At 40.6% G+C, this 24,096-nt stretch overlaps 1 protein-coding gene across 1 annotated transcript in view; it reads right to left on the minus strand.

Moving 5' to 3' along the window:
- MTMR9 (myotubularin related protein 9) overlaps positions 1–20,518 on the minus strand; it is a 721,174-nt gene extending 700,656 nt beyond the window's left edge. Inside the window, exon 1 of the mRNA XM_044062773.1 lies at positions 19,900–20,518. Coding sequence (XP_043918708.1) covers positions 19,900–20,081 — 182 coding nt within the window. The 5' untranslated portion in view covers positions 20,082–20,518. The remainder of the gene's footprint in view (positions 1–19,899) is intronic.
- Between the last annotated feature and the right edge of the window lie 3,578 nt (positions 20,519–24,096).

Consider the following 24,096-nt stretch of genomic DNA (forward strand, 5'->3'; position numbering starts at 1 on the left):
TTTTTGGAAATAACCTTTGCCACTCTTTTTCCCCAGAACCGTCAAACACTTTGTAGTAATAATTAAGAATCAAACTGGGTCTGTATGACCCTAGTTCAAGAGGATCTTTCCCTCCTGTGCTATAATTACCATTACTGTGACAGTGTCAGTGGTGCAACAGGTAGCACGCTCACCATAGATGCAGAAAGCTGTGGGCTCTACTTCCACACCAGGTAGATGGACTGCAGACCATGCACTGCAGCAGAAGGGGGTGCTGCACTCCTGAGTGTTGAGTAGGGGGAAGTTTGCCAATGCCCTGACCAAATGTCCCCCAATAGTAGAAACACCACCTCAGGTCTCCCCTGTGAAAAGAGGCCAATAGCCTAGTACGACTAACCCAGTCAACAAAACATATATATATGGGTCTACTTTTTTTGCCCGAACGTCCAATTGCCCGACCCCATTTGACCGACACTTCATCTCACCGACAAGTATTATTGGCAAGAAAATGGGATATGCCCCCTTCCCCACTGTAGTGCGACCCTGGAGTTAGAATATATAGTTAGGGGGGTGTCGGGGCACAGCCCCCCCACTTACTTTTGTTTTACTAAGCAATATTAAAGCAAAACTAAACAACCCCCCCTAACTATATATTCTAACTCCAGGGTCGCACTACAGCGGGGAAGGGGGCATATCCCATCTTCTTGCCAATAATACTTGTTGGTCAATTGCTCTCTGTCAAATGGGAGTTCGGGCAAATGAAGTAGATCCATATAGATATATATATATATATATATATATATATATATATATATATATATATATAGAGAGAGAGAGAGAGATTATATATATATATATATATATATATATATATATATACATACATACATACACACATACACACACACACACACACACACACACACATACACCTTTTTCACATTTCTACTGAAATTCCATCACTCGCAGAGGTTTTTCTCTGTACTTTTGTTTCGCATTCAATTTCAACTTCCTGTACTTCTGACGTTAACTTCCTCAAGTTAAAGGTAGAAAGGGGGGTTTAACTTCATCAAATATGTTGCCGGTTCTTGCACGGTTACTCTCAGCTATGACATTCTGCCTATATTAATCTACTGTAATAGTTTATCATTACATTCATAATTTTTTCTGGATCCACACATACCCTACCATTCTTGAAATTTCTGATTTTAGTTCTCACCCTTTCAGCCTTCTGTTGCCCCAGACTTTTGAACTACCAATTTGAGTGCTCTATGGTCACTGTAAAAAAAAGTAGTTTGTTTAACGACACTGCATTATGTATATTCAGAATGGCTTTGAACTCTTGCACAGACATTCTAGCTTTTTTCAATTGATTTTCAACCTGTGCGGCCCACTTATTCTTTCACCTCTATAAATCCCTTACTAAACCCTCTCGATACCTGCAATGAATATTACTATTACCCCATATCTTGTTTGCCTTCACTGTGAACACATTTCAATTCTCCAGTTTATAATCATCCCAAACCATTTCAAGCTCTTTACTACTTGGATTCAAATCTAGTACCGTTTCTCTTAATGTCTGAGCTATCCAATCACTAAAGGGCTTTTCTTTTAGAATACTGGAAAATGCCAATGTTTGTCATAATCTTTTACTTGTTTACAAAACAATTTGTGTAGGTGCAAGTTCTGTCAGCATCACTGAAAGTGTTTTGTAATTCACACCATCTTATAGCTTTCTTTGAATATGGAAAATATACTTCACTTTGACAAAGAGCCAGAGACATCATCAAAACCACCTTTTCCTCCATTTTCTACATGGGGTTAGGGTGTCACGAAAACTGTTGCCATCTCACTTCATTAAATGTCACTCTTATCTTCTTCAACAGACATGACTGATTGTTGCAGGTGTTCTTTCACACAGTCTATCCATCTCTTTGCTGGATGCCCTCATTTACTCTTGCTTTCCTCTTGCCTTCTTCCTATCTGACCCAAATCTTCACCAGATTGTTTATGCTTTCCTGCACATCTGTATCACTGTAATCTGTTCTATTTTACCTTTTCTGCAATTGGAGCTACTTAGGCTTCTGCTCCAATGTCCTCATTTCTTCACATGTCCCACAGTGTGTATCCCACCTCCTGTTTCAGGCACTTCATCTTAAACACTTCTATATTCCTCAACTGTTTCACTTTCACTGAGCAGGTTTTTGTACTATACAGCAGTACTGGTCACACCACTGTTTTATATACCTTATTTTTCAGCATCTGCGGTGATACACAAACACTGGCACTGTGCCAGTTGGCTGCAACCTCTCCTCATCCAGGCTTCCTTTCTTCTCATCCACCCCTCCAGATACCTGAAGTTAACATGTTACACTAATTTTCCCTTCTATCTTACATTTTCAGCTTCTTCTGATTTACCCCATTTGCTGCCATTTAACAGTGTTATCTGTACTCAGTATCATCCCATGTGCCTTCAGTTTTGCATTCCATTTCTCCTATCATTTGTTGAAGTTCTTCAGTGTATGCCTGTAATGCCACATTGTCTGCATACAGTAGCTTTGCTGATCTGCCCACTTTGACCAGTTTGCACCAGTATGAACAGCAGCAGGCTCAGATCTGAACCCTGATACACACCACTCTCACTTGGAACCCCCCTGTGAATCCAAACACTGTTTGTGCTAGTGGATCTTTGTACATAGCCTCAACTAATTCTACCACTGCTTCTGGGACTTTGATCCATTACAAGACTGCCCAAATCCGCTTTCTTGGGCCCTTGCCACATGCTTTCTACAAGTCTAGGAAGGCCCAGTTGGATTCTTTCCACATCTCTAGTTTCTTCTCATCTACCGGTCTCACTGTAAACACTGGGTTGAGTGCGGCACCCTGATTTGAATCAGAAATGTTCAGCTCCCATCTTAAATTAATGCACAGAGTAGTAGAATGTATCACCCTCTCCAGAACTTTCATGCAGTGCGATAGGAGTTTGATACCACTATACAGCCCGAAGTTGTGAACATCCCATTTGTTCTTGTACATGGGAACCAGAATGTTTATTCAACAGTCATCAGATATGCCTCCCTCCATACTGTACAATTACCCTCTTGAACCATTCCTCCCCTAATTCCCCAAATATTTTGATCACATCTGCCCTGACCTCATCCAAGCTTGTGGCTTTCCATGACTTCATTTTCTTTACCGCTACATTAATTCTTACTTTTTCTAGGCTGGGCTCCTCCTCTATTTTCATTGCAGGCTGTATCAAGGGCAGTACAGTTTCTCTGGGGTATTTTTCATTCAAAAGCTGCTGCAGTACTCCTTCCATCCGCCTTTGATGCCTGGTAGGCTTCTGAGTAGGTTGTTGCTGGCATCTCTTTTGAAGGGTATCGGATGACTATCTTCTTTACCATTCTATTACTGCCTTTCTTTGCCATATTCTGAATCATTTTCCAGAAGATGGTAGAGCATCATGTTTTTTGCTACTGCAACTACTCGCCTAGCCTCTGCCAGTCAACTAGTATTCTTACTTAGCCCAGTCCATCTTTTTTGTCTTCCAATTTTTTCTGCACTACCACCTTCTTTTGATGACTTCCTGGACTTTTCCATTCCACCACCAACATTCCTTATATACCTTTATTTCCATACCTGGTTCAGCCATATCTGTTCTATAGTCCTCACACATGTTTTGAGGCACTGCCATTATTCTTCAACTCCACCTATTTGCTCCTCTTCCTGAGGTGCTAGAGTTCGAAGCATCCTTGAACTCTTGTGCTTTCTCTACAGGTAACCCTCGTCTCTGCTGACCTTACAGCCTTCTCTGACCACTGCTTGTAACGGACTGTAGTAACCAGTAGTTTATGCTGTGGGCTGACTGTTTCACTATGGATAACTTTGCAGTCTTGAGTCTACTCCAGTGCCCTTTTCTTACTAAGAGGAAGTCTACCAGAGTTGTATGTTGGTCACTCTTGTACGTGATCTTGTGACAGCTTCTCATACTGAATCAAGTCTTGGCCACCATCAAGTCATTTGCCAGACAAAAAAGTGTAGAATGGCCTCTCCTTTATTCCTGCTGCCCCACCCATGTGGACCCAAGCAGTCCTCATATCCTGTTCTTTCTGTAACAATATGTGCATTCAGGTCAGGTCTTGCAACCGCTGCTTGAATGCACTCTTTTCCTTGCTATTACAACCCTGCTGAGGGACACAGGGCAGTATCTGTAATCTCGGCCTATCCTTAAAACTGGTGTTTAAGTGCCAAATGTCTGTCAATAACACCCCTCACTGTCTTCTGAAGCCTCTCACTCAACGCAGTTCCCATACCATTACTGGTATGTCCTCCAAGATTAGTAGCATTTGGAACCAAAGCCAAGTGGCTTTGCTGTACTGCACTTCCATCTTGTCTCCTGGACACAGCGACTACCTAACCTCCTACTTACCATTATGTTATCCACTTCCAAGCTACTTCCTGTCAGTGAATGTGAGAGCAGTGATCCTAAGTTCATGTTTGGCAGGCTGATTGGTTTTACATACAATTTTTGCTCAACAAAGCTATCCCAGTTAACCCAAGAACCAATTCTCCCTGAAAAATGTGTATACTTAAATTCAGTCTTATTTTCATTACATCAGTTTGCCCAAATACATGCATTTAAGTATTTTAAGACATCGTGGTCCTCCAGACACATTTTCCTTATTTTCTATAATGTTCAAATCGCCAGCCACTACCACATCTCCTTGATGAAATGCTACAGCATCTCCCACAGTGCACTTTATATCTCGTCTCAACAGTTTTGGTAAAAGATATACTTCAACAAGTGTAGTTCTTGCTCCCTGCCAGTACCACCTCACCTCTTTAAATATTCTCTGCTCATCTTTCATTTGTTCTTCAATCTTTATTCTGATACAGTTTTGAATTAAAAGTAAGATACCTTTCTTTTGCTGGCCTTCTGTTCTAACAAAGAAACTCGCCTTTCCATAACTTTCATGCTCTATGACTTTGCTATGTTTCTTAAAGCATCTGTGCATTATTATAGATATAAGTCAGCACCTTATCCTGTTTTTCCTGTCCACCAACCTATTAATGTTCTAGACTAACAAGTCAAAATTATGATATAATATAGCAATAAGCCATGCCTGGGTGTGGGTAATGCTGGATTTACCTACGGTTGGTGTTGTTTGTTCACGAGGGCGAAGCTCAAGTGGCCAAAGACAACCGTGGGTAAAGCCAGCATTACTCAGACCCAGAAGTGGGTTATTGCTATTATACAATGACATTATTTAAGAAAAAAATAATTACTTTTCTTAAATAATGGCATTGTATAATACCTCCTTGATGCCCTTCCGCAGCTGTCTGGTATTCTGCGGCAGTTCTGATGTACTGTGCATGCGTATGCTTAAGCAGCACATCAGAGCTGTGGGCAAAAGCAACGGAGAAAGCAAGATCTCCGTTGCTTTTTACAAACTGTCTCGCTATGTTAAAGGAGTTTAACATAGCGAGACAGCTTTAAAAAAAGCAAAGGAGATAGGAAGATCTCAGTTACTCTTTTAAAGCTGTCTCGCTATGTTAAACGAGTTTAACATAGCGAAACAGGTTGTAAAAAGCAACGGAGATCTTGCGTTCTCCGTTGCTGTAAAAAAGAAGGAGTTTATACTAATGTTAAAAGTCTGGGCGACCGGACCTTTTTCCATTACTACAACTCTGATTTACAACGTGCACGCTGACCAATCAGCGTGCACGTTTTGGAATATTAATTGGGGGTTGTTGTATAATAAAGCTTTCTTTCATTCTGCTTGCAGATATTCTGTCATTCTGTTGCAAACTGATCCTTCATAGTCAGTTTCTATCATTGTTGTCTCACTTTATATATTTTTGCATAATGTTATCCCAACTGAATCTGATCTCTTATTTTTATTACACAAACAATTCCCCCCAACCAAAGCAAAATAACATGTAGCTACATTTTCATAGGCAACAGCCAACACTGTAGAATCAGCAGCTTATTCTACTCACTCTAAATCAGACTCCTTGGATTTACTCTACTGGACGACAAAACACCTGCTATAAATCACAAACCGATCTGTTTCAATTGTCTGCAGCTACTACTTTAAATATTTATTTTCTGATGCTGTCATTTTATAAATACTTGTCTTTCTGATGCGGTCATTTTATAAACACGTGTGCGAGTATACATATTTAGATCACACACATACACTTTTTGTAGCTAGACAGCCACACACTGTTATATAATTTCTCTTTCATTAATATATTTCTCATTTTATTTTTTATTCATCACTGCAGCCTATTTTATTCATGCAAGAGATGCATAGTTCAACATTTCCTCCAACTTCATTGGTTATATCCCAAACTACAGCATAAGAAAAGATAGTGCATGCAGTCGCTGAAAGTATCAAATAATTATTTTCTCACTGGTACTTGATTTCAATCATTTTAAATCATATTACAGTATATAACTCATACTTCAGTAATATCAAATATCCTTGTGTGTGTGTGTGTGTGTGTGTGTGTGTGTGTGTGTGTGTGTGTGTGTGAACGCATTTAAACGGTCCTCGCTCAACGTCTCTACAGCATTTTTTTTTTTATTCAAGGTTGCTCTTCTTTCGGCTTTTCCCGGTTAGGGGCCGCCACAGTGGAACTCCGGTCCGCTAATGATTGGCAGTCAATTTTTACAGTGCCAAGGTGCCAGCTCGATGCCCAACCTTCAATGAAGGCACGCCCATTTATGCATGTCTTTCGAATGCCACTTGACCGCAGAGAGGACATGTAAACTCTACACAGAAGGCGCTCCAGCAGAGAATCGAACGGGAGAACTTCTTGCTGTGAGGCAACTTGTCTCCTTAATCTCTCCGTTTTACTTACATGCAGCCAGCAGTTTAAAACATCTGACTTCAGAAGCTCTCAGTCTTTGTATGTATACCTAGATCTTAATACAATGATATCTACATTAAGTCAGCATACCTTCACTTTATACAAATGGCACAGCCACCAGAGAGAATAGTGTCACAACCCCTACAGTTAGAAATAAAACTTCACTTAAGTAAATTTTGAAATACAGTACTTGTAGTTTACATTCCATTAATCAAATAGTGATTTTTTCACTGGTACTTCAGTTGTATCCTTCAGAGTGCAACTCATATTTTAGTTATTCCAAACACACTTGTTCATATGAAGCTGTATCCGTACAGCTCAAGTACTGTCATCTCTCAATGATCCCAGTGCATAGCCTTTTTATAGATTCTCTCACTCTTTTTTCATTTAGCAAACATGAAATAGTTTGTTAGAAAATCTCTCCACTGAAGTGTCGATAGTTTGCTTTTCTGTATTTGTTGGCTGGCTACTTCTTCCTTCATCACCTTCTCCCATTTCAACCGTTTCATGTTTGTACTGAAAAGTCATTACCCACACAGAAACTTGTGTCTCCAAATTTTAAGACTTCTCGAGCCTTTCACAAAACAGAAGGAATATCCTCTTGTAGCATGTATGCCTGGAGTTAAATTAACATAAGCCTCGTCTGCCTTCAAAGTCTCAACTTTGGAAGATTTAGTCCCAGGCTCATGCTTACATTTACACTGAAAGTCCAGTTTATGTGCGGAAGCATTTTTTTCTTAAAGTCTTACAGTCCTTTCCTTGGATTTGTTCTGGTACTGCTGTACACCTACATCTTCTCTGTGTGACCCATACTAGAATTGTTTCTGCGCCATGTGTTCATACTTTAATTGCTGCTGTGACATTTTTTCTTTTATTTCCCTTGCAGCAGTTTGCATACAAGTTACTTCCCCTGAATGCCTTCTTAAATCATGTATTTCGTGCAGCCTGCTGTTTGCTTCTATGCTTTCCAGCAGGAAGCCACTTGTCTTGAAAACCTCAGTGCATTTTTGTCAATCTTTCTCTCTAGGGTGAGAGAAGAACTTCCTCCCTCAGCTGCCATTGCCATCTGTTTTTTCCACCTCTGCTCCAAGCTGCTTTCTGTCCCTTTTTGAGTTTTCAAAGTTGCTCTCCGTTCACTTCACTTTTTCTCTACTTTGCTGACTCCTGGACACTAAGCACTTCAGCTACCATTTCTGTTAGCAATTTAGAGTAATTAGCTGGCTCTGGGAGATTTAAATTACTTTCAGCCTGTAGCTTTGTTTTTAGATGCTCACACTACTGACGTCATCTTCGAATTCATACACCAGAATATTTTATTTTTGTAACAACTTGGAACTTGACAAAAAATTTGGTGAAACCTGGCAAGAAACAGATAGTAAAGTTCTCCTCAAACACAAACATAGGATGGGAGAAGAGAGACTGAAGCTTCTTCAGGCTGAAGAAACAGCGCTTAGAAAGTCTAGTAAAGAAGCACAAGACCTGGAATGCTCAGTGGATTCATGCTGGACAGCTAAAGACTTCTCATTCAAGGAGATACTAAGGTTATCCGCGGTGGTGAAGCGGTAGCATTGTTGCCTCACAGCAAGAGGTTCTCCCGTTCGATTCTCGGCTAGAGTGCGGGGAGTGCCTTCTGTGTGGAGTCTGCCATGTCCTCCCCGTGGTTGGGTGGGCGTTCAAAAGACATGCGTAAATGGGCATGCCTTCTTTGAAGGTTGGAAGTCGAGCTGGCAACTCGGCATTCGTGAAAATCTACTGCCAATCATTAGCGGATCGGAGTTCCGCTGTGGCGACCCTAACCAGGAAAAGCCGAAAGACAACAACATTCAAGGAGATACTAAATAGTAAATTTCCTCTCCTAAAGAAGTAGAAATCTTGAAGTTCATATAACAGGCAGTACCTTTGTGAGTTACGGACTTCTAGACGGTAACTTGCACCTGTTGGCTAGTGAGAGATTCTGGTTACAGGTACACCAATAAAAGGATCTCACTGATCTCTTAAGAAGAGAAAGGTAAAAGTCCAACAAAAAAGGACATTGCAAATTTGTATTTTTACAGAAATTTTCCATTAAAGAGCATGAAACAGCAGCTGGAAGAGGAGGGGAAAATGGTTAATGCTGTTTATTTCACAAGAAAAATATGCCAGTTCCATTGCTAAAGGGGGATAAAGCCCCGACAAAGACATTAATGCCTAACAGTCTGGACATCTACTAGTACTGGCGTGGGGTTGGGGTGACATGGCTCTGCCTGTTCACCTCTTCTGGGTAGGATGGCATGGGGACATGCTAAAGGCTCTTGCATACAATACAATGCAGGCTCCAGTAGTTCATAGGTTGGTACTAGGCTATTGGCCCTAGGGCCTATACAAGCCTAGCCATAACAATTCCCTGCCATTTTCTTCCCACACTATTTACTTTCTGGACCCCTGTCTAGCAGGGCGATGGACGTGATCCCCGGGGTGAATTTCCTTTCTCCCATCCAATCGTGAAGGTTCCTTTTGAAGAGGACTAAAGAGGCAATCTGCTTGACATATATGGGCAGTCTATTCCAGAGTCTGGGGAGTCTCTGGGTCAGGAACCTATCCCTCCAGCATGTTTTGTTTATTGTGATGACAAGGTTTAGATCCCTGGAGTGTGTGGCTCTGAGGGATTGGGATTTCTTTAAGTGTAGCATGTCCAACACCTCTGGGCTTGACATGGCCTTGTATGTTAAATCAGAGATTGCCTCTGAGTAGACGATATGCAACAGAGTATAGCTGAAGTTTAAGGAAGTCAGCATAGGGCATCTGCTTTAGGCCTGTGATTTTTTTAGCGAGGTACTTCTGCGGCCTTTCCAGTTGTTGCAGGTGTCTTGAGAGGTACATTCCAAATGGGGTGTTGTATTCTATAATGGGTCTAATGAGGAATGAGTACAGTGGGACAATGACCTTCTTTTTTCTGGATGAAAAGCCCTTAGTGAAGAGGTGTGCCACACAGGATTTCCTGACTATTGTGGCGATGTGATTATCGAAGGTGAGACCACTGTCCACCTGTGTCCCCAAGTCTCTTATCACACTTTCAGTGTTTAGTGTACTGCTGCCACCTATGTGGTAATTCACCGGTACATATTTTTTCCCAAAGGGGATAACTATACATTTCTTGGCATGGAGCTTGAGCCCATGGCTCTGGCACCAAGCATTGGTTTCTGTAAGGCCCTTTTGAAGAGTATCCACATCATTTGGAGATTCAGTAATGGCTCCTAGTTTGCAGTCATCTGTGAACTTTGTTAGCCAGAGTGCCTTAGTATTGGCCTGTACTTCAGAGAAGTAGATGCCAAACAAGAGTAGTGATAAACTTTCTGTGCTGGTAATCCAATGGTGTGGTACAGATGGGCAGGTATTTGAGGAAAGCATCACCTTGTAGGTGGTGGTGGCGGCATGTCCCTCAGGATTCCACTGCACACTCCCTTTCGGATACTAGCCTAACATACCAGTGTGAGGTAGATTTAAGCAGAAAATATGCAGTAGGATAGCTCATTGTCTGGTTCTGTAACTCACATATTGCATGGCAGCTCACAACTCTTAGAACCTGCAAATAGAGAAATGGAGGATCCCCATGTACAGGGCTTTCTAGAAATTATCAGGGGGTTGTCATGTGTACGGAGCCACCAGGGACTGGAACAACTGGAAACTGAAATAGGGAGTGCCTGACATCAACAAAATAACGTAGACAAAAAGTAGCAAAAATAAACAAACTCACAAGAAAAAGCAGCCAGTGGCCATTTGTCCACACCTTACCAAAGTACAACAAAGATGACATGGAGAGAAAGGGCACCCACAGTGCATGGGGAAGAGGAAGTCTGGGAAACTTACCTGCTTAGTAGTCCTAATACAAGTGATGTTATTCTTGTTGGTACAAAGGATGGCACTCCTCATATGAGTTCTGATCTTCCTTTCTGACAGACTTAGCTCTGTTCATATAAAGTCAGCCATTTGAATAGCCATATAAGCTATGAAGACAGATGTTCTCCATGGCTGGACTATTTTGGGAAGGACACAGGCAAAGTAATGGATTAAGTTAACTCCTGTAGCAACTTTGGACATAAAGGATAACTTGATCTGAAGGTGCCACCCATTCCTTGTGATAAGACAGAAATAAAAACAGAAAGCGTCTGAATTTAAGATATTCTCCTAGCAGAAGTAGCAGCCATTAGAAAAAAAAAAAGTCTTCAAACACAAAAACTTGTATATCAGATGAGGAAACAGCCTCAAATGGTGGAATGTATAAATTAACATCCCAAGGAGCAACTGAATCAGGGAGCTTAGCTGAAGGTCCTATGTACAAAACAGCAGTCTTCAACTGTAATCTTGACCAGAGTGGAAGTTGAATATAGCCATTATGAAAACTTTAATGAACATCAAGCTAAACTGGTATCAAAGAGTGCTAACAAAAAGTGGTGAACTAGTGGGAAAGAGTGGCTATGGGATATATATTGTTGTGTGCTGCCCAGATGGAAAATGGAGTCCATTTCTCATGATTAGTCTTTCAAACTGAAGGCTAATGGGCAGAAGTACTGGAAGCCACACTAGTCGAGACACACAGGCACTTCATCAATGAAACTGAAGTAGCCATATGAAATTAAGTTATGGGTGAGACTTGTCTGAAGGATCACACAGCAGCATCTATGAAGGCTGAAGCCTCAGGAGGTTTGAAGTAGTAGCAAAAAACAGGAAACGAAGTCTGTCTGGCTGGTCAACATGCCTTTAGATCAACTTCCTGTAGGTGAAATAAGAAAGAATATGGGAAACATGGTCTTGGAGTCAGTGCCAAACGACTGAACACTGGAAATTCTCATACAGAAGATCTTCCTAACCACTTATGAGGCATAATAAATGGCACTGGTCCAAACAGTCCATCAGTAAATTCAAATTCTCAAGAAGGTATAAGACTGGATGACCCACTGACAAAACCTTTTGACACAATTGAAAACAGCAGGTCCTGCCCTGTTTGTTGATGCACCACACTAGAGCCATACTGTCACACTGAATAGAAAAGTATCCCTCTGGAAAAAGGGTTCTGAAAAGCCACAGTGGATAATATCTCAAGTAAGTTGATGTGCAAACAAAGCAAGTTCCCTGGACTGTTGGCTCACTGAAATGCACTCATTCCACCCCAGGGCAGATGCATCCATGGTGACAATAGCCTATGGATTCAAGAATTGAAAAGGGTTCATGATATGGAAATTTGCTAAATCCAACCAGCAGACTAGATGCAAGTGACAGACCCTAAACGTTTGTATGGAGTGACAATTAGAACTGTGTAAATACTGTAAAACCCTCAAAAGAAGCATCTCATTAGGGAGCATAAAATTAAGGCATACTTCTGTCAGAACTATCTAAGGGGACTGCATGGCAGATGCCAAATGATGGAGAGTCTCTTATTATGAGGTAAAAAACACATTATGCTGGGTAGTCTAGGAAATACAACAGAAAGACCAATGTCCAAACCAATAATAGATGACATTTTATTGAGGTTTGTAACTCCTAAAGAAAACAGGAGAAGAAACAACTCCCTGTTGAAGGACAGCATTTTGAGCAGAATCAGCAAGATAAAATAACCATTACAGCAGCTTATCAGTACAAAGATGCATCTTGGGGTCTATGGTAAGACCAAATGGAAGCTTCTGAAACTGGTAGCGAGTGGTTTAAAATGAAAAGTGTAGAAACCTCTGCAACTCTTTGTGGATAAATGATACAGACATAGGCATAACGAAGGTCCAAAATCCACATCCAGTCCACTTCGGTTAGTCAAAGGATGGTTTACATTGCAACCACTCCAAAGTTTTCTTTAAGAATGAATGTCTTCAGGCCACTCAGGTGCAAAATGGGCCTGATGCCCCTTGGATTTCATATGCATCAAAAAACAGAAATATCCTAAGCCTCTTTTGTCCAGTGAGACTTCTTGGAGGGCTTGGGAGGGCTTGTTAGTGTGAAGGAACTTCTGCAGCTACTTCCTTGCCACTAGTTTTTGAGAAGGTGGGATACTTAGCAAAGGCACAGATGGAAATGAGGGAAGGATAAGAAATGGGTTCAAACTTTGAATATGATCTCCATAACACATTTGTCCCTGGTGCTCTTTTTCCATGCAAGAATGTGGAATAATCTGCCCCCAACTGTCTCCTGTGAGAGATGGTGAGACATCAATCAGGAGTGTTTTGAGCCAATCTTAAGGCTGAGAGCAGATTAAGAGCCACAGCAGTCTTGAGAGGTAGAAAACTGTGGCAGTTGTCTGCTCCCAGCACCTTTCTGTTGGTGCTGTTGTGAGTCACTTAGGAACCACATTTGATGATGGCACCTCTACATCCCTGAATGCATATGAAGTGAAGGATGAAACATATACCCATAGCCAACACAGTCTACCCTGCCTCCCTCATTTCTTTGAAGAATCCGTGACTTGGGGAACTAAACAAAAGATGGTCCTTGTGGGGGGAATCTAAAAAGGGTATCCTCAGCAAACAGAGTCCACTGCAACCCAAAGTGCTGCTAGATGGCACTGATAGATCCCATTGTTCTTGCAACCTCTTCCATTACACTACGATCTACATGGACAATAAGGCTGTTATAGTTTAATAAGCTAAATCCTGAGCCCTAATCTTCTAGTAATTCTTCTGAAACTTGGTGGAATTCATCATTCATGTAACTTTAAAATCGGCATATGCCTGCAAGGATAAAAGACAGGATGCAAAAATATGCTTTCCCAACTTGTCTACAGCCCAGGACTCTTCATAAAGAGAATGAACAGTAGGGCTTATTGTAGTAGTAGCCCTTGAAAGGGCTGCATCCAAATAGTTTGGAAGTATCTGCCCAAAATTAGCATTCCATGGGTGCCCGGAAAAGCTGTCTTCCATCTTAGGGAGAGGGATTACAATGTCAGGACTGTGTCATGCAACCCTTCTGGAGAATATTGACCAAATGGAGAATCACTCAGGAGGTTTACTATAAAAAGCAACATGCTTGTTGTGGTCTACTTTGCAGGGAAGAACTAGGCACAGATAGCCAACTCCCGCACTACTGTATTAAATGGAAAATTTCCCCCAAATGCAGTCATCAAAAGGAGAGAGGGCTGGTTTCTTCATCTCCAAGATCCTCTGTGGGAGGGCAGTTTTAGGCTCCAAGTGCTTTCACTTTTACTCTCTAAACTATTTTGGGTAATGACAGCTCACACTCTAAGGCTTCTACTAATATTCTGGATTGTGGAGCTGCCAAAAAAAGGAAAACAGAATTGGGTAAGAAGGGGAGGGTACAATGGCCCACAATTTTGAATTCAGGGCAGGGAGTGCTGAAGCTGGAGATACTATTGACTAAACCAGATAACAGATAAACTGGATGAAATGCTTCATTTTTTACTGAAAGCACTGCACTCAAAATCAGTGCCTCAGCTCCAGATACATAAAGAATTAATAACTGAAAAATGACACTGACACCACCTACAGCAGATGAAAAAGACAGTGCCATACAGAGCACAAGTAGAGAAGCTAGACTGCTGACATCAATCATATAAACAGTCATTAATCCTTCTAATAGAGTCTAAGCAACTAACATCAGAAAAGTAAATGCCTGAGATATAGATACAAGTGCTGGAAACAAAGTGCAGATACTGCAAGACAGAACAGGCTCAATGGCAGAGAAAATGTAGGTGCTGCAGAAGACACTTGCAAGAAAGGGATAAAGAGACACTTAATACTCTGGGACTATGGGGACAGTAGAAGTGCATTTAGACATAAAAAAACTTAAATCAGCAGCCAGCTGTTCATAGTGTGTAGGCAGGAAGCTTAGGGACTCCTATAAAAGGAATGAATTAGCAGGTTTTGTAGATGTTACTTGCACCCACCTCCCCCAGGCAGCAAGGAGCCATTTTCTCCACAGCCTTAATAGTGGAGAACTTTACAGACTCCCCAACACATTAAAGTCTTTGGAGGGTACCTTAGGCCAAGCCTTCCCTGCTGAATTGGGACCTGCAGCCATAACAGGCTGGCCTGGTACATCCATGTTGGAAGAAGATTTTTCCTGAACAGTTTCCAAAAAAAAAAAAAAAGAGTACTTAAATCCTCAATAATTCACAGTATTAAGGTTATATAAACACTAAGATCACTCAGCAAACTAATCTTTCACAGGCTTTTAAATATAAAGAACAGGATACAAAAACCTGCTTTCCCAACCTGTCCACAGACAGGGATTCTTGATCAGGAGGATGAACAGCAGGTCTCAAGCTTTCTCCTCCTTCTGGGGAGTGCCAGTCTCACTACGAAGAGTCTGACAGTGTATGTACTACTCTATACTGGTCCAATGTGGGAACAGCCTTTTGGGGGGGGATCCAAGGTGAAGGTCAGCAGGGGACCCAAATTACTAATGCCACCCTTAATAAAGGTGTATTTGCTGCAGATAGCCAAGAGTTGAAAAACAGAAATGACATCACTTGTGCGTGTTGCCCAGTGAAGTGTTGAGTTAGGAATCTGTAGTGCAAATGGTACCATTTAGTGATCAAACTGCAACCCAATCATTCAATTGGGGTTTAAAGGGTAGCTAACTTTTGAAGTAGTATGGCATACGTCTACACGGGTACTTTTTTTAAAGGCAGCCCTCCAATTGTGGATTCCATTAACACTGGATACTTCTCTGGTCTGCTTTGAGTTATGACAACTCTGTTGTCCACTCTTTCAGTGGTTCAGTCTTAGCAAGGCACCGGACCAGTGAGACTGGCTTCTTGAAACACCTCATTGGTAGAGCAATGGAATTACTAGATGCAGTTACAGGTTTGCACCCATACACACCACACTCCTTGAAAACAAGGCAGGTATCAGAAAAATTAATAAATGAAAATGCTGGAAGAATTCAGACTAGGCAGACATTTTTAACAATTATGTGGCTAGCAAGTCTTCACCTTTGCCTTCTTTGGTCTGCATATTTAATTTTTTTATGTGCTAACTGGATGGGTGATCTGGTTCAAAGTAAGCACAGAAACAACTTAAGACTTGAGACTACAAAAAAAATGAAGCAAACAATACAAATGGCAACAGCTGCATTCATTATTTTATTTATTTATTTACATTTGTTAATCGGGAGTGTCCAACTGGACGTAGGTCCATTTTCAGCGGAGGCCCGGGGAGAAAAGCTCCACGGTTAAAATAAACAGACAGTAGTTACATTGGATTACATAGTGATTAAATGCAATTACTTACAACATATTTACAGATGAAGAACATAGTACATTAGTAGACAACTAGAATCTTTGTATGTGAAGTACATAGCAGACTAACAAATGTTACAATAAGAAGTTCCTGCTGTATAATAACTACTAGGCTTATGAGCATCTGAGCTTGCTATAATCAAGGTAGTTAGTGGAGTGGAAAGAAAGGTAGTGGTTGGATGGGGTGGGTGATATTAGAGAGGGAGTTGCAAGGGCATAGCCAGCATGTTTTTAGGTGCGCTTTTAGTAAAGTTTTGAAGTGGGTGCATGATGGTATGGAGGTAATTGTGGGTGGGAGGGAGTTCCATAATTTGGCTATTCATATGCAGGAGTTAAGCTAAAACATGAATAGCACTATAGTATGCACTAAATACATAGAAGTTTGTGACACAGATATTAAAAAAGGCAACAGTACACAGTGTTTTACTGAGAAATGCACACAGAATTTAAATATTACAAAGCATGCCCAGTGACACTGGATTAGAACATAACATTCCTATGCTTCATCAGATCTGTATGCTTTTAGCTGTGGTTCCCAGACCTGTTATTACGTTTTAAATATGCATGCACATCTTGCCTTGTGACCAGGATCATGGCTGAAAAGGCCCGCTGACCAATTAAATAAATAAATTCATAATTCAGGGTAATGGAAGTCTATCCTTGCAAGCAAAAGTGAGTAAAGCAAGAATTAATCCGCATGGGAAGCCAAGACACATGCACATCTATCATGTACACAGATACATACATGCACTCCAAGAGAAAATCTGAGTATTGCTAACTCACTTACCCACGTCTTTAGGATGGGAGAGGAAGAAAACCCCTAGTGAAATCCCATGCAAACACAGGGAGAACACAAAATGCACTCTAGATAGGACCTATACTGGTGCACAAACTTCACGAATAGATGGAGTCTGTATTGCAAACAAGAACAATCTTAAGACAGGGAATTTACTACCACAAACACATGAATGAACCTGTCAGGGTACTACACTCATTGCAACACCAGGGATCTGAATGAAAATGAACAGAGGAGTGTGAAGATTGCTTTAGAAAGATAAATTAAATTTATCACAGTGGAGGAGCTGATGACCAACTTTGATCCATCTTTGTAACAAAGTCAACTGTGTTTTCCTCACATTCAGTCAAGGATGTTATAGACGGACACTCTGAATTTGCTTAAGATCACTAAGTAAAGCATAATACAAGCATATGGACACTGAATTTGCTTAAGATCACTAAGTAAAGCATAATACAAGCATATGGACATACACAAAAAAGAAATAAAAAAAATGTACATTAAGATGTGTACACCGATTACATATTACTAGCCAAACTGAGCAAAAAAGGGGCATCCAAGATGATTACAGATTACTTGCGGTACCAGTCCCTTCTTCTGGGGGGGGGGTATCCAAATAATATCAAATACTAAAAACAAAAGAAACCATTCTAATTCTAACTGTCTGTCATGACTGGTACATCAAAAGTCTGGATTCAACATCCATGGAAATAGCCATCTGTGCCATGGCAACATATTCATAATGACTTTGTAAGTTCTTTTAGGAGACCAAAGTTCCTAACTACTTTAAATGCACAAATAAATAAGAAATCATCTCTAGCAATTAGATGGGCTGCAGCAAGGTGCTGAACAACTGACTTTATTAAACACCTGATGAGCAGATTTTTCTCCAGAAGTGATTGCTGCTGCCACTCTAACCTTGATAGCATAAACAATCTAATGATGCTATACCCAAAGACAGAGGTTTGCCTAGACCCTCAAGCAAAGGATGGATGATCACAAGCTTTCTTATAGGGGAAAAAAAAAAAACTGATGAATAATGTACTCCAAGAGGACTGTCTGCGCAAATACCGGAACAGAGAGGAATGGGCGATCAAATTCACCACACTTCAATGACTAACCTGACAAAGACGTCAAGCTAACACCAACTTAAGATAATCAAACAACCTATCCAGGTCACTAGGTGAAGTTAACCAAAATGATGTTATCTACACTGCATAAAACTGTACTAACATAACACCACCTCCCACGAACTGTAATCTGTTTACTAAAACAGAATTGAAGAAAAAAAACTGTTCCCGCCCTACCCAATCAATTAGCCTTACAATGCTCCTCTCATCTTCTCTCCACTCATAACACACAGACACCCTACACCACCTTCATCACTATCACCTTCCTTATGTTTCTCAGTTAACTAGTACTATTAATCAGCCTTACTGGAACTTACAAATAAAATAAAAGTGTGGGAAGAAATAGCCAGAGAATTGTTATGGCTAGGCTTGTATAGGCCCTAGGGCCGATAAAATAGTATCAACCTATGCAGTATATAATGTATTCAACAATCATGGTCATTTCTGCCATGTTGTCTTCTAGCACATAAGCCTAACTGGAACTGGTTTGATACTGTGTTGTTACTAATTGAATTCCACCATTCATGTTTCATTTATTTGGTTGCTATGGAAGTTTGCTGTTGCAGTAGTAATCTTTTCTTCATCTTCCCGGGCAGAGTCCGTAAAGGGTCCTTTGAGATCAGTGCTCTACTCAGGTTAACAAATTAAAATAAAGAAGTATCACAGAAAAAGAGAGACAAATGTTAGAGATAAGACTCAAAAAGTATATTTTATTACTAAGATGAATTACTAAGCAATGAACTTATATGAGTGAAGCACAGATACTTTTAGATGGCCAACAATAGCAATATCTGGAGGTGAAAGATACTAATTCAGAGAAAGTCATGCCAGGTCTATATAGTTAGTCTACATATACACATACATGCATATAATATATTACAAAAATCTAAATTACTAATATTTCTAATTAGAATGCATAATTGAAAATATGTCCACAAATCAGAGTCATGAGTAGCAGAGGCTTACCCGGGCAAGAATACATTATACAAAATGCTTTACTGATAGCATTAGTAACTCTGTTTTTCCCCCAAGGTAAAAAAGGTAAAGTGCACATGAATTGTAGTCAAGCAGTATGTAAATGAAGACATACAGGTTCAGCAGCTCTAACTCTATTACTTGTACATCCAGTGTTATGCAGCAAACCCCCCTCCACATAGTGATTACCTGTCCTTAGGCCCTACACCCCATTTATAAAACATACTGCAGTATAATCACATTTTAAATCAGCAAGAAAAACTCCCAAAAATCAAACTGCACAACACAAACAAGCAAGGACTAAGAAGTAAACAAACAGAGACCACTTTTAATTAGCTTTTTAGCACTACAGAGGACATAGAGACATGTATTTCCAATTCAATGGGCAACAAAAAAAAATGAAAACAAGTAAAACACAGAAACATTATTCCGTAAGGAACAAGCAGAAGGCAATTTACTTTTGGACACAATTCAGAACCACTTTTGGAAATGGTCATTAATACAGTCTGCAACTAAAATGCAAACCAAAGCCACAATGGCTGCCCATATTACAACTGTATAAAGATGCCCATGCTGCAATCAAAGACAATCTGAGAAAGAACAGTATTCATTAAAGCAGTAACATCAAATTCTAGCTCACCTTCATACATCTCAACCTCTTAAGAGCAAGAAATCTGGGCAAACCTACAAATAATGGAGGGACAAAGGCCCAAAATTAGAGACACTTGAAATATTGCTCTTAGAAAGTATATATGAATTTTCTGAAGGGTATGAAGTCTGAAACTCAAATTACTGACATTTTCTCACTTCACCTTCAACGATTTGCTAGAAAGCCACAATTTTATGAGAAACAGACCAAATATACGAAGCAAAAAACTGGACATTCTACAAAAATCTGTGCAGTTGAGGGGTATGCTCACCTTTTCTCGATCGAGTCGATATTTGAATGAAGTAGCCAGAGTTCTTCGGTATTGTCTTGCCGTGACGACAAAATCAAATGATGACCAGTAAGGCAAAGTGTGCCCTCCACTGTTGGTAAAAAAGGCCGGTGAAGAATCACATTATCCACCCTAGGAGTTTTGATCAACTCCACAAACTCCATGGCTAAGGATGAAGCAAACTGTTAAAATGTGTATGTGGTCACCAGAAGAAAATAAGTACACAAAGCAAACGGTACAAGAAAATGCCACGTAAAAAGAAGCAGGTGTCACCAATCGCTGAAACAAATATCCTGTACTCTGGCTTATATAGCAACCAAGAAGATGCACAAATTGTTCTAGTAGTGAATTGCTAAGGGAGGAGTTTGCAGTGCCAGTATCCTCGTTGTTGTTTGTTTGTTTGTTTTTTTTTTTTGGTTTGTTTTTAATTGGCAGCAGCTGATAATTTTACCAATTTTCATCGCCCAGCCCCATTTTTAGCATATATACTCCAAAATCAATGAATCTGCCGCGGCAATCATGTGAGAACAACATGCAAAACCCCGTAACCCAGATGACAACTGCAGTTCCTAATTGTCACCTGCAGAATTAGGAAGTAGAAGTGCCCTTTTCCATGGGAGAGACTGAAAAACAAGACCGTAAGGAAACAGCATTGCTCAAAACATGGTTCCGCAACTGTGTATATAGCTTTTACAATGCTGGCTGGAGAAAAAGGACTGGCCAGCATTTGGTCTGAAATCTGTCAAAAGGAGTCAGAGGGTCCCTTCTTTACGCAGGTCAGGCCGCGTTTGGGCAGCTGTATACTGCGAAACAAAACACAGAATATCGAATGTCCTGAAAATTTTGATTCCAAGTTTCATAATGTTTGTTTACATTAGAGACAGATGGTGCAGGGTTTGATTCTTACATTGGATAATTGGCTAGGCGTAAAATGACCCACAAAGACAGTTAGCCTACAATTAATATATGAACCTAATACTTTAATAAAATATAAATTGTACTTGACACGCCTAAATGCTACGTGAAACTAATAGCAACTACTTTAACTCTACTAGACTGAGCTGCACACCTCTCCACCTCTTAGCACAAGAAATCTGGACAAAGCCTAAAGTAATGGGGGGGGGCAAAAGCCCAAAAATAAGGGCATATTTTAAATATTGCTCTTATAAACGTATACATGTGCTAGAATATCATGACTTGTGTTAGCATGCATTCTTCTCAAGGATATGAAGTCTGAAACATAAATGCATGTCATTATTTAGTGACTTTAGTTTTCAGTGATTTGCCAGAAAAACACATATTTTATGAGGAACATACCCAAACTATAAGGCAAAATCCTGGACAGACTGCAAAAATCTGTACAGTTGAGATGTATGCTGAGCTGTAATTTTGACAATAAAAAATTAATTTCAGTCCTTTGTATTGGCTGTGGTTTGTCCTGCAAAAGTTCACATTTCTATAAAAAATTCCTCAGACCTCTCATCTTCTTAACCCAAGAATTTTGAACAAAGCCAAAGGCAAAAATCAGGGGCACAGTTTACATATTAGTATTGCAAACTTAGAAACTTGAAAGAATAACATGTTTAGCTAACTTCATGACACCCATGCAAATGGAAAATAGATGCATGACTGAATCATATACCAATGCACTGTATGAGAACATACACAAGTGCATGGAACGGGCCATACCAAACAGAACCAAGATGCTGTCCTCCAAAAAAAGGAAGCTAATCTGGTGGTCACCCACCATAAACAAGCTGTACAACAGAAGGAAAAAAACTGTTGCAGAATAGGGTGAAGTCCCAAGACTGGAAAATCTCCCTTGTCAGCCTCAGCAAAAAAACTGAGATATATCATCAAATTCTCTAAAGCTAGCTATGAAAACAAATTGCTGCAGATTCTAAGACAACCACAAGGCATTCTATACTTATGTCAAGAATCTACATGGCAATACTCAGATCTGCTCTGAGTTACAGCACAATGGCAATACATATACAGAACCACCTGATATTGCCAACATATTGGCCAACAGGTTCAGTGCGAACTTTACCTCCCCTTTCACACCCTAAAGGGCCTATCACAATACCTGAAGAATGCCAAGTCCCTATTATCATGGCTACACAGGCAAAAACCACACTGTCCAAAGCCAAGAATACAGCTTCCATGGATAATATCTCTGGCTGTGTTCTACATGAATTACAAAGTGAACTGACACCACACCTGAGTACCTTGTTCAATCACAGCCTCATTTCAGGCTTTGTTCCTACCAAATGGTGCACTGCTACAGTCATCCCACTCCACAAAGAGGAAGCGACTATAGACCCAGTGAACTACCGCCCCATTAGCCTGACAAGTCTATGTAATGCTATGGAGCGCATCATCATGGACATTATAAATAAGGACATAGGGAATCTCCAAACTCTGAACCCCACGCAGTTTGAGTCTGTGAAAGGTAGATCATGCCTGCTCAACCTGATAGACTTCTTCGAGTCTATCACCAGAGCTGTGGATGAGGGCAAGGTAGCTCACACAGCCTACCTAGATCTTGCCAAGGCCTTCAACACCATCCCTCACTCAGGAATCATAGCTAGACTCACTAAACTAGGCATAAACCCCTATGTCATAAGATGGGTTGCCAACTGGCTCACTGATAGAACCCACACTGTGAAAGTAGCAGACTCCAAATATGACTACCAATCAGTTACAAGTGGTGTCCCACAGGGATTGGTACTAGGTCCTCTCTTGTTTGGCATCTACTTCTCTGAAGTTCAAGCCAACACAAAGGGACTCTGGCTGATCAAGTTCCCAGATGATTGCAAACTGGGAGCCATTATTGATTCTCCAACTGATGTAGACATTCTACAAAAAGGCCTCACTGACACCAGTGACTGGTGCCAGAACCATGGCTTAAGCTCAATGCCAAAAAGGGCATTGTCATTCCCTTTGGGAAAAATTCAGTGCCCATGAACTACCACATAGGCAGTAGTCCACTAAACACCAAAGGTGTGATAAGAGACCTGGGGACACAGGTTGACAGCAACCTCTCCTTTGATAACCACAGTGCCACTGTAGTCAGAAAGTCCTTCTATGTGGCACATCTCATTACAAAAGCTTTCTTATCCAGGAAGAAAGAGGTCATAATCCCCTCTCTACTCGTCCCTCATTAGACCTATTATAGAATACAATGCCTCATTTGGTATGTACCTCACTAGACACCTACAACAAGTGGAAAGGCCACAGAAATACATCACTGAGAGGATCTTAGGCCTTAAACACATGCCCTATATGGACAGACTCAAAAAACTCCAGCTATACTCTGTCTCTTATCGCCTACTTAGAGGCGATCTCTGCTTGACCTACAAAGCCATGTCTGACCCAAAGCTGCTAGATATGCTACACCTAAAGAAATCCCAATCCCCCCGTGCCACATGCTCCAGGGACCTAAACCTCATTACCGCAATAAACAGAACATGCTGGAGAGACAGGTTCCTAACCCAGAGACTTCCCATACTCTGGAACAAACTTCTCATTCACGTCAAGCAGAGCACTTCACTGGCCCTCTTTAAGAGAAATCTTGATGAGTGGATAGGCAATAGGAAGTTCACCCTGGGGATCACTTCAGTGGCCTTGCTTGACAGGAGCACTGGGAACTAACGTTTGGCGCCATGATGCAAGGGAATCTCCTTGAGCTAGACTTATAAAGGCTCCAAAGCCGTTAGCCTAGTACACACCTATGAACCTATTAGCATGTATTTTATAAAGGATATGAAGTCTGAAACTTAAATGTCTGTCATTATTTGGTGATTTCACTCCTCAATGATTTGCCAGAAAGCCACAAGTTTTATGAATAACAAACTAAAAATATGAGGCAAAAATCTCAATATTCTGTGAATATCTGGACAGTTGAGCAACATGAAAATATTCCACTTTGGACATTTGAAAAGACAGCAACCCTAGTGTAACGAGAAAATTAAGTTTTGTACACTAAACTCCCACCACCACCACCCATCCCCATTTCCTCTTTCCAAAAGGGTCATTTTTTTCTGTACGGCATATGTTCTAATATAGAAAGACTGCAAGAAAATCCCACCTAAGCTAAAGTTTTCACTGTGTGGTACCTTAAAACTCCTGTAATGGAAGCCTATGGGATATATGCAAATGACCCCATGAGAACATCAA

Source organism: Protopterus annectens, chromosome 2.part1 (assembly GCF_019279795.1).
Source record: "Protopterus annectens isolate FY-2018-M chromosome 2.part1, PAN1.0, whole genome shotgun sequence".
NCBI classification, from domain to species: Eukaryota; Metazoa; Chordata; order Ceratodontiformes; family Protopteridae; genus Protopterus; species Protopterus annectens.